Source organism: Apium graveolens, chromosome 4, assembly GCF_009905375.1.
Source record: "Apium graveolens cultivar Ventura chromosome 4, ASM990537v1, whole genome shotgun sequence".
Taxonomy (NCBI): domain Eukaryota; kingdom Viridiplantae; phylum Streptophyta; class Magnoliopsida; order Apiales; family Apiaceae; genus Apium; species Apium graveolens.
This window is the reverse complement of record NC_133650.1, coordinates 316,107,709-316,120,204: the sequence shown is the minus strand read 5'-3', so window position 1 is coordinate 316,120,204 and position 12,496 is coordinate 316,107,709. Positions and strand designations below refer to the sequence as shown.

The 12,496-nt window shown below is 33.3% G+C and overlaps 1 protein-coding gene across 1 annotated transcript; it reads left to right on the top strand.

Annotated features, from left to right (window-relative positions):
* Positions 1–2,434: 2,434 nt before the first annotated feature.
* LOC141720293 (uncharacterized) lies at positions 2,435–9,195 on the top strand. Its single transcript, XM_074522638.1, has 5 exons — positions 2,435–2,575; positions 6,445–6,534; positions 7,706–7,810; positions 8,253–8,460; positions 9,080–9,195. Exons 1-5 carry the CDS (start codon positions 2,435–2,437, stop codon positions 9,193–9,195), a joined length of 660 nt encoding a protein of 219 aa, XP_074378739.1.
* Positions 9,196–12,496: the final 3,301 nt, after the last annotated feature.

Sequence of the window (12,496 nt, the reverse complement as noted above, 5' to 3'; positions counted from 1 at the left end):
ACGTCAGCATTTATTAAATAAAAAAAATATCTAATGCAACGCTATGACCTCTACTGTTGCATGCTGCACAACACTAACAGTTATTAGCAATGGTAGCTTCAATGTAATGAAACGCTTTCACCACTATGTTGCAATAAACTGAAAATTTTGTAGATAATGCAACGCTTTTTTGCAACGCTGGATAAAAATCGTTGCCTATGTGCACTTATGGCGTAGTGAATGTTCATGACCGATAAGATGATGCCTAAAACTTTTTTACCTATGGGAGGATTAGCTAAGAATGCGATCGCTATCCAACCTGAAGCTTGATAAATAGACCCTACTTTAATAATCACTTTGTACTTTACATATTTTGTAACTCTGATCCAAGATATAAATCAATCACCTGGTTCCTAGCGTGCAAAAGACTCAGAAAAGCTCATCTTAGTTAAAATTATGTACATGCCTTCAGGAGAACATATTGTAAAGGCTAAAATCTAAATTCCATGAAAAGAGAAGATGAAAGGAGAAAAAATACGACAAATATAAAAGTAATAGGAAGAAATAAAGGGAGAAAATCATTAATCCTTGAGATGGATGGCATGAGAGATATGTTCACCTCCACTTGAAACTCAAAAAAGCTCATCGTTCATTAATGTTGTAGATCCATGAGAGCACACCTTACACAAGAGATAACAATCCAAAAAAATTAAAGATTATGATACGATAATTGGTGGAATAATATCAAAAATTGCACATGAACTACAACTTTAAGTCTCTCGTTCATTAATGTTTATAACGGGTTTTCAAAAAGTAAAAAAGGCACTGAAGTGGAATATCGATGACAGATCCTTCCCCGTTATGCAAGCACTTTAAATACCTGTTAATAAACCAGGTAAAATTGAATTCCTGAAGAAAAAATAGTTACTGAAACTTCAAGAACTAATATGGCCAAATAATAAAATTATCAACATTGTTCTAGAACACAATTAAGGGATGTCAATGAGGCTGAAAAGAAATAGCTATTTCAGCAAGATTATCAAGCTGTCTTAGACTCTGTTTCTTTTAAAGCTGAGGCATTTACTCACCATATTCCAGCTTATCAAGTTCTAGCTGAACAGGACAATGTGGCTTCTGAGAGAATTCTCAACTTGGTGCACACAACTGCTTCTATGCAAAGGGCCAAGGATGCAATCACTACCATGCCCTTCACAGCTGGTGATGAATTTGACTATCTAGCTGGTGGTTCTGAGGAGTTTGGGGATGAAGATGATGATGAAGAAGATTTCATGCACACAGGGGGAGAAGCAGGCCATAGCTCAAGTACAAACACTCCATCTTGGATGTTTAGCAAAGACTGTGATGAGCACCATTTCAAATCAACTCTCTTTCACATCATTCAACAAACTCAGACAGCTCTTCAAGCCACTACAAATTCCAACACCAAGAGACTTTTTCATTTACTTTATTTTCTTCTATTTTCGTTAGTAATTACTGAAATGTCCCTACTTCCGTTAAAGTTAACGGTTATCTTGGATGGAAAGTCATTAACGGGTGCAAATAGAAGAGAAATTAATTTTATGGGGTGCAAGTTGACAGAGAAAATAATGTAGACTGAAATCGCAAAAATAAAAATAAAAGTGGATTACGAACTGCCAATTACTAAAATAAAAAGAACTTATTATTGAATAACACACAAGTCAAAGATTTGTTAGATGATTTGTTTCTTTCTTTCTGATTCTACTAAGAATACTATGCAAAATCTCACCAATCACCACAGATTCTACAGTAGTTTCTACTCCAAACTCTGTCATTTCCACTATCTCGATGAATATTGTTCATCCGTTGACCAGTGATTGTATCTCGACGGATGTGCTTAACAGCAATTATCCATTGACACTTTCAACTACTACTTCGACGGATGTTTCTCATCCGTTGACAATCACTGCACAAATTGAAATCTCAACTGTTGTCACAAGTGCAGATGATTTAGTAGTTGTACAATCACTCTTAGGATTGAGGAAAGGGAGTGAACATAGTGAGAGGCTGAATTGCTCTCAGGCAAAAGGAGAGGAAAAGAGTGAAAATATGCAAGGTATTTCTTCTAGTTGGCAAAAGTGAGTGAGTGGAGTCCCACCTTAGTAGGTGAAGGTGAAGGTGTGAGGGTGGGAAGCCAAGGGGAGCCCTTGATGTAAGAAAAGAGAGATTATGATAGAAAAGCAGGTACAGAAGAATGGGAAGATCCCATTGTTAGTGAGTTAAGGGATGTCAATGAGGCTGAAAAGAAATAGCTATTTCAGCAAGATTATCAAGCTGTCTTAGACTCTGTTTCTTTTAAAGCTGAGGCATTTACTCACCATGTTCCAGCTTATCAAGTTCTAGCTGAACAGGACAATGTGGCTTCTAAGAGAATTCTCCAACTTCGTGCACACACTGCTCTCTATGCTAAGGGGCCATGATGCAATCACTACCATGTCCTTCCCAAGCTGGTGATGAATTTGGACATATCCAGCTGGTGGTTCGGAGGAGTTTTGGGGATGAAGATGATGATGAAGAAGATTTCATGCACACGGGGGAGAAGCAGGCCATAGCTCAAGTACAAACACTCCATTTGGATGTTTAGCAAAGATTGTGATGAGCACCATTTCAAATCAACTCTCTTCTTCACATCATCAACAAACTCAGACAGCTCTTCAAGCCACTACAAATTCCAACCCAAGAACTTTTTCATTTACTTTATTTTCTTCTATTTCGTTAGTAATTTACTGAAAATGTCTCTACTTCTCGTTAAAGTTACGGTTCTCTTGGATGGAAAGTCATTAACGGGGGTTTGCAAATAGAAGAGAAATCAATTTTATGGGGTGCAAGTTGGCAGAGAAAATAATGTAGACTGAAATCGCAAAAATAAAAATAAAAGTGGATTACGAAACTGCCAATTACTAATATAAAAAGAACCTTATTATTGAATAACACACAAGTCAAAGATTTTTTAAAATTGAAATCCAAATTAAATATGTCGATCCATTGATATCAATATATTTGACTTTAACAGCTTGCTTTAAAATATTAATCCATGATTTTAAAATGAATTGGTAGCGGTTCAAATTTTCGTGAGACTGGGCTGTTGAGTTCTCGTTAATTTTAGGCCTTGTGACCACATGGGTTTTTCGTAGTCTGGGTTTAACCATCTATCACTAGATCTATATTAGCAAACAAATTAAAAAAAGTGCATTTCAAAAGCAAAAAAAAAAATTGAAAAATAACATTGACGAGTACCCGCGTCCTACCCAATTATTTACATGTGGTTTGAGTACGAAGGTTAAAAAAATTATAAATTAATGATAAAAAGTAATATTCTAAAATTCTCGATTAGGACCCATCAATCCACCATTTAATCCTAATACAAAGTACTACAACTAATTGATTTTTGAAATATTTGAATAGAATCCTCACATAATGTGTGGATTCATCAAATTTTGATTGGAAACTCTGGTTCGGAATCTGCGAATTTATTAAACATGTTAGTATAGTTCAAATTTATATCCGTTAAACCTAAAATTTTTTACAGTTGTTTCCAAAATTATTGTAACTATTGATAGCTGAAATAAATTATCTTTTACATAAATTTTAAAGGCAAAATAATAGATTCCATTTATGTCATGAAATACAATCAAAATGTCATTGAAATCTCACTTTTATGTATTTTGAAAATTAACGAAATATTATCATTAACGACTTTACTTCCATAGGTGATTAAGAACATTATAATTTATTATTACTTTGTTTGAATAAATAATAATTACTACAATTTTCAAATTTTTTCCATATATTAGTATTACTTGGAGATCTTGAATTAGAAATTCTCATTAAATCTGCAAATTTTTAAAACAACATATCATTTAGGTTTCAAATTTTAAAAAAACCTTCATTTTTAATATTTATACCATGTATAAACTTATAGCCGTTTCTAAAGTTTTTAATTGACTGTTACAAGTTGGTTGGAATAAATTTGATTTTAATGTTAAATTAACTGCAAAATACTGTAGTTTATTTAAGTCACGAATACGATCAAATATCATTACGTATCTTGAAATATATGTATGTTGAAATTACATTATTACCATCATGTACGATTTAACTAATATAAGTTATTTAAAAAATCATATTTTCCAATATTGTTATTAATTACCGTGATGGTACAAACAATAATTGGTATAAATTTATACATGTATAAGATTGCTCCTAGATTTTAAAATTTTTGTGCAACCTTATTTATATACCATAACAATTTTCTTTTCCCAAACTATCCCAAATTATTTGATGCAAACATGAAAAATCTTACAACTATGTAATCACAAATTTACATGTAAAAGGTAAGGATGAGGTATGTAAAGTGTGGGTTTAGGCCCAAAACCATGAACCTCTAACGTCCCCTAGAAATTGTTTTTTCCAAATAACCGCAAAAAGGATACGTCCAGCACCCAATCCTAGGTACACAGCAGTGACTCCAGCAAAATGAAAAATCTTATAAATACCGAAAAATATTCATTCCTACAACCTCCAATATATTGCCGCATCTTTAGTTCAGTGTTCTTTTCCTACACAACATAACAGCAGCAGCCATCTTGTTCAGTTCATGTCTAGGGTTTTTGTCTGAAACAATGTTGAATCTCCCTGACTCTCTTTATCGTGATCCGATACAAGGTGACAACAGTGTCATGAAGTAATTGACAATAGATCTGAGTTTTTAAAGAGTTTAAATTATGCATTCATATGTTGAATACAAGTTAAATTGTGGCCTTGTCATGATTTTATGATGTCTATGCTGGTCATTTCATTTTCATAAAGTGTGGTTTAATCGACCAGGGATTATGTAAACCAGATATACTCATTTGTTTGATTTCATTCTTTATGTGGTTCATACACAAACACAGATCGATATTTATTTGTAATCAGTCTGATTTATGAAAGTATCTCTTCAATCGGAATGTGCAAATATATATCTTTGTATGCACCAAATGTCACTTTTACGTGGATTCTTTCGATATTTTGTAGTTTTATATTTTATTTAGAACAATAGTATGTGCAGAGAAATGATGATCTTGACTCGCCTAAATGACTGTATAGTATCATTTAAGTATGCTGTTAGAAGTTTAAAGTGCAGTCCAGCCTGCAGAGTCAAATTATTTACACTCTATGTTCTAATGTCTATTGGGTGATATAGTATATTTCATTTCTAACATGTGATTATCAATACAGAAACAGGGAAGAATTCAAGATTTGGCCCTCCACATTTGGCGGTCAATCAGTACGGTTTTCTTACTCCTATCGGTATGCACAATGACTTGGGTCTACCAAATGCTTTGCATTGATCAAACTAAATGTATTTATTTTAATAGCTTGCTTAAATTTATATCATGTCGTGAATTCTTTTTATTAACTTCTAATTTTGGTTAACATTAACAATAAAAGTTCCGTGTTTTGATTTGAGTTTCTTCCTCACATCTTAATACTGAAGTGGACTACTAAACCAAAATGGCAGTATCTAGGTTACATTGTTATATTGATCTTCTCAAGTCCAGTGTCCCCCAGTTATATAGTATTTAATCAATATTTCGTGATTAATGATCCTTATTCTTTCTTGTCTTTGAAATGATTATACTTGTTTGTGAATCCCTTCATCCTTGTGTCCGATACTATGACATGCACGTCCCCTCATCGGATAGGGGATTCATCCTGAATCCTAATTTTGATTCTTTCCCCACAATTTGTAATCAAAATTTATGTTAACCGCCTATTTTCCGTAAAATTAAGTATCAGTTTTTGTTAGTAAATACAAACGTATTATGCTAGTGTTCATTTTTGCATAAATTAAAATATTTTACCTGTATTTTGTGTTTTAGATCAATAAGTTATGCATTTGATTAAATTTGCTTATAGTTTGTGGTTTTTTAACCAGATTGAATATATGTAACATCAAATCTAGAGAAAATCTATATTTCTATATGTCGTGTCCCCCGCACCTGAATTTCCATATTATTATATTTATTTATTAGATTTTTGTCCACGCACCCCAGCACTTCTGCACCCGTATCTTTGCTTGTCAGTTGCCGAAGAAATCTTTCATTGAACTAATGAGAAGATTTGCGGACATCTCAAATATTTTGGAAATTTGAAATTTTGAAACCCAAAATCTGGAAAATAGGCATTGTAAGGAAGTTCTGCAACTTTTATGTCACACGTCTTAGAGAAGTCCTACCGTTAAGATCAAGTTGCATCACATCTGAATCAGAACTTGATATAATTTATAAAATCCGCACATGATGGTCATTGGAATCATTTAAATGATTTACTACTTTGTTTGACAAGCTCAGCCTTGTGGTTTGTATTGGCTATTCTATCTATTCAAATAAGAATGTTGTGTTTTACAGTTGGTGATTAATGGAATTATCTTCTTTATTGCAGGAAGTATTATCTATATACAAGTCATTAACACCTGAGAAACTTACTATGAAAGATTCAAGTAAAGTTTGTGATGTACTTGTTTTGTTTGAGGTCATTTCCGCTCCTTTAATTTCCTTTTCTAGTGGTATTAACTTTGTAATGTATTTGCTTTATATGTTCGATTTCCTAATTTTCAAACTTTTTTCTTATCAAATTTATTTTTACTTATCAAATTTATTATCTATATACATCAAATTTATTTTTACTTATGCAGGAGCCATAGCTGGTCCTCTATGTACTTAAAAATTATGTATGCAACTCTAATATCAAAGTGTATTTTCTATTGAATGCAGTGCTTGGCCACTCACCCTCAAACCAAGATGCAATTCCTTAATGGTATTTTTCTGAACTTTCTGAAAGCTATGTGACTTGTTTCTGCTAATGTATTCAGTATTTACATTAGTCTTCTTCAACATAGTTGGATGTATCCACAGTTATAGCTTCTTCTCACCAAATGATAAAAGCTAATTTCATTCTATAACTTTTGCTGATTTCTTGATGTCTGATATTGCTACTTAAAGACCACACAAGATATTGTCGAACTTGACGTGTTTTGATATATAAATGCATTCACTTTTTATTTCAAGCTGGTATGATTTGTTTATGTGAACACCAAAGAAACAGGACACTGAGGTGAAATCAAGGATTCAGTTGAAGTTACAAGTTTGTTACATAAATTCTGGGATGAGGATTTTGCATAACTTATTCAAATATTGTTATTAACTGATTTTAATAGGATAATTAAGGAGCTAGATAAGGTTAATCGTAGACAGACTTGTATTAACTTACTTCTGTCCTTGCAGTTCAGATACATTGTTACTTGTACCCTTTCTTGGAGACTGAAGAAACGAGCAAGTCATTCCAGTACCTAAGGCTAATGAGCTTGGGGTCATTGGTGGTCTTCTGAAGGAGGTAGAATTCCACTCTAAATCAATACATGATACCTTCAATTTTTTATACTTTTAGCCATTTGAATTATTAAAACAGCTAAGCACCAGTAACCTTGCATGGAAGTATTTTCTCATTGCTAGTTGCTACCCGCCCTTTCAAGTTTCAGCTCTGAATTGAATGCAATGTTGAGATGAATTAGCTTAATCAGAACAATAGTTGAAGAAAATGTCCATTATTTCTTACCAGATTGCATATCAATTTGCTTTAATATGATCTGATATGCCTATAAGGTTCTACTCCAAATATCATCCGAATCTTCTCTACTATGCAGGTAGGCGACCCTTCGACAAAGGTTGCTGTTCACTGTTTGCTTGAATCAGGACTCTTCCCTTTGTGTCTAAAATCCATAGAATATGGAAACGAACTTTCACAATCAGTAAGTGTCCATTAAAATTTGAACTCAACATTCTTTCGCTTCCAAGCATTTTTTACTGCAATATATCACCTTACATGTAATGTAAGACAGTACAGAGTATAAAATCTGGTTACTAAAAATTTGAAATTAATATCCCTTTCTAGTGTTTCTGCTAGGTGTTTATTGAAAAAGGGATTTTTAGTTAATACTCCATGTTTCGTATTAATACATATCAAGTCGATTTGATGAACATCTAATATTTTGGTGTTAGATGAACATTATTACCCAGCCATATATAAATCATAAGGTTTATATTGCATGGCATAGACTTGATCGTCCTAGTAAGAACCTGAGCAAATAATTCTGAAACAATTCCGGTACACCATCAAAATATAAATAGATCGACACCCATAGTTAATTGGCTCTTTAAACTCACTCTGAACACTTGTATATGGCTATACAGACTGCATCTTGGATAATGTCAAGAATAACGATGCAAGAGCAGGGACTACAGTATTGCTGTGAGCCTGCAAACCGGTTGTGTGCAATCATGAAGGTTTTTAATGACGTAATTGAAAAGATGCAGGATGAACCGTCTACTACAGTTTTGAAGAATATTATTCAATGTTATGTCATACTGTCCGATGATCCAAGGTTAGCCAGCAACCTTTGTAAGCATATCTTCCAAGCTGTTGTGTGTTTCTATTCTTATATCGTTCCTATAGTTATTGTATTATTGATTTAGAACTTGTGTAAAAAATGTCTCTGACCAAGCACCGGATAGCTTGAGATTGGTTTTATGTCCCTTGGGGCGGTCTGGTTGTTGTACTTAACAAACATAATTTGATGTGATTCGAATGCAGCAGGGGTTGTCTCCTCTTGAGAAGCTTCATTCCGCCAATACTGACGACTGCCCCATATATTGAAGCCCTTCGTGTAAGTCCATCCAGATGATCTCTTATATACATGTAAAAATGTGGGACTCTATTGTGGCACAAAACAGCAAATTTCACTACCAAAATCCAAGTTTATAAAAAAAAGTATCTATATTACGCATAAATACTGGAGGCACACAGTATTTGCAATTTTGTATGCCTCAGCAACTTCTATGGGCATCTCTAGTTGCACAACAAAACCGACATCAATACTTCTAGATACACGACTCCTCGTTTTGAATATTACATAATTTTTTACATGAGTTTTTGTCGCGAGGACAGAGTCACAAGTACACACACTAATGTATCTTAAATGTTCTTATCTAATATCTAATTTTCTATACATATTATGCAGGCACGCCCTATAACCTTAAAAAAATTACAAGATTTGTTTCAAAAGCTATCGATGGATGCGGGCCAAATGCAGAAGCCGTTGGTGATGTTGCAGGTTCCTCACATCTTGATCGCTAGCTGATATTTGCTAGCTCTTTCCTTTCGTTATACAAGGGAAATTAAGAATTCTCTTATAGATCTCAGAAACCTTTTAATTTTAGCTATGATGTTAACAATATTTTTTGTAGAACAATTATATCTCCAAGTTGCAAAATAATACATGATAAACAATCATAAAATGCCCTATCCAGATTCATGTGGTTAGCTGATGATATTTTGGTGTTTAGTTTTCTCCTTTTACGCATTTTTTTATTTTCTTTACTCATCTTCTTGAATTACACGCATGAACTCATTGAATGTCACTATTGATCAACGCTCTCTGTGAACTCTGATGATTGAGATCTTGAAAAAATATTGTTATGTTCAAAGATTAAAAAGATTAGATATAGTACATAAAATATTATTACCATTAATAAATTTCTTTATGATTTATAAACAATATGTTGAGATTTTCTAAACTAAAACCATCTATTGAGGACTTGAGATGTCAAGAAACAAAAATTCGTTTATTTGCATCAAACTTTCGGTCTCAAGCATGTAAAATAGCAGTTACATTTGAGACATCAAGACCTGTGCATCTTTTCCTACCTATCTCTGTCTTCTATTTTTCCAGTTTGCGCAAATACACTAGAATCTTCATTCACATATTGCTGTGTGCGCATCATCAACCTTATAAAAACAAAATTGGCGGCTAACGAGTAGATGGGAAGAAAAATCTCTAGTTTAAATTGTGCAATTTGTTTATATGAACTTCAAGTTTCTACCACTGGAAGCTAAAAAGAAAGACATTGAGCTGTTGATTGTTTATTATGCAGCAGGCTCTGCATAAAATTTTAACTCTGATCATACATACCCGTACAATTGTCTATATGCTCGAAGAAACTATCTGTGTGCTTGGTACTAGACTGAAAATATTGAAAATTGAAGTTAAAATGGCATATATAACAACCAAAAAAATTGCATATTAAACTGTTATAATGCTAAAAATTGCTGCATAAAGTTATTTAATGTATGACATATGTATAATATATTTTACATTATGTTAACATACAGTACATAGGGCAAGAAGTTTTTACAGAGCTGGTAGACTACTGTCTAGCCAACAGTTTAAAAATAACGTAGTTTAGGCATCGGAGTTATCACAAAGTACAAACTATTCTCCCTCCCTCCCTCCCTCTCCATGTCTGTGTGTGTCTGTGTGTTTAAATATATAACACTACATTTCGTTTATTTTGGCCGGGACAGGTTAAAGCTATCTTCCCTTTGACAAATATAATCCATATGTGCACATTTTTAGAATTAATTTTGTTTTGCAAATAGCAGATACCAACATGATTGTAGACAAAGAAAAAATTGATCATACTTTAATATTAAAATAATAAAAAATGACTGGATCTGAGCATGTGTTTTGCTAAAAAAAATTATTTAATATATAAAAATTTTATATTGAAATTGAGATGACTAATATTACTTCCCAGTTTTTTTTAGCATAAAACAGTTAATTTGAAAATTAGTCAGTCATCCATGTAAGTCATCCATGTAATTCAATTATCTAGAATATATTGGAACAACCATGTACGTCAATAACTTGTGAAATTAAAATGTAGTTATAGATGGGGACTTACATCTCCTCTTTAATGCCCAGGCTACAATTTTATATATACTATCACATTAAATCTTGAAAGAAACTCATAAACATCATAAAAATATACACAGCATTTCTTTGTCAAAATTATCATGGTCAATGTACACAACCATATCAATCAGCAACTCAAAAACCAATGCACTTAAGGGCTAGATGGATTATTAGATGGATTATTATGAGTACCTACCTGAAAGCAGCATTTCAGACCTAAAAGCTCATACTTTCTGACTTCATCATTTTTTTTAGAAAAGAACTCTACCAACTTGCGATCTCGTTATTTTCCAAAATTCTGGTGTCTCATTATCCTTGAGATGCTCGAATGGATAGCAAACCTGTTTAAATTTCTCTAACCCAAAATGAAAGTCCTGTAATAAATCATAAATAATTAGAATATAGGCGTATTTGTAAGGGGTTAGGGAACATAAGACATTGTCTTCTTTGTTGCAACATGTACATAATTTGGGATGTTATGCAGATCCGCTAGAAGAGAAGTGGGTAACACAACTCATTTGTTCTCACTGTTATCCAAATTGAAAATCGAACCTTGTTTCATAGTGGGAGCTTTTGCAAAGCAACAAATTAATGTCAAAGTAAAAGATAATTAATTATGTAAATCTTGATATTTTAAAGATTTGGTCATAGGGAAATGGTTGCTAACTTGTATAAACCTATGATTAGAGTGTGAATTTAACCCTCCACTTTTGTTGCAATTTAATCTCATAAAGTAAACTGGATTAGCAAAAAAGGATTTGTAAATAAGAGAAAGTCACATGCAATGTACACAAGTTCAAACTCTCCATTAGCAGGTAGAAAAGCAAATTCATTAGCATTTTATAGCATTCAAGAATGAAAGTATTGGCCAATTCAAGTACATTCAAACAAAAGTTATACTCATTATGTTAAAAGGTTATTACTCGTATTTCTACCGTACATAAAAGATTTTCACATTATTCTATAACCTATATGTACATACCTAAATTTTAGTCATTAGAGTAATCACTACGCCATAAGTGCACATAGGCAACCCCTACTATAGAGTTGCATAAGGCCCAAATGGTGTTGCATAAGGTAATAGGCAACACCAGAGGGGGGTTGCCAATGTGGAAGTGGTCGTAGACACCTAATGCAATATTTTGTGCAAAACTTGAAAGTAATGCATCAGGTGGATTTTGCAACAGTAAATCACCTATTGGCAACAACAGAAAGTGTTGCATTAGACCTGACAGGATAGTACACTTGGTCCTACGTGGGAACTGACACATCAGATGCCATGTCAGCAACAGGGGGTCCCCAGAGCCACATCACCATGCCACATCAGCACGCCACGTCAGCTGGGTCTCATCCTGCCACGTCAGCATGTGGGGGCCCCAATGTCACGTCAGCAGTGGGCCCTTTTTCCACATCATATGTGGGGCCCATATTGTTTATGCAACACCATTTTGATGCATATGCAACACTATTTTCATTCAATTGCAACAGTATATACCACATTATGCAACACCATTTTTAAATTGCAACAATATTATAATCAAATGTAACACAGTGAAAAGCAATATGCAACATCATACTATAGAATATGCAACACTAGAAAACATAAAAATTTGGCCATAATTTGTCTGTTTTTACTTGGTACCTGCCATAAGTGGCATCCAACAAAAACAACCATATCAGGAA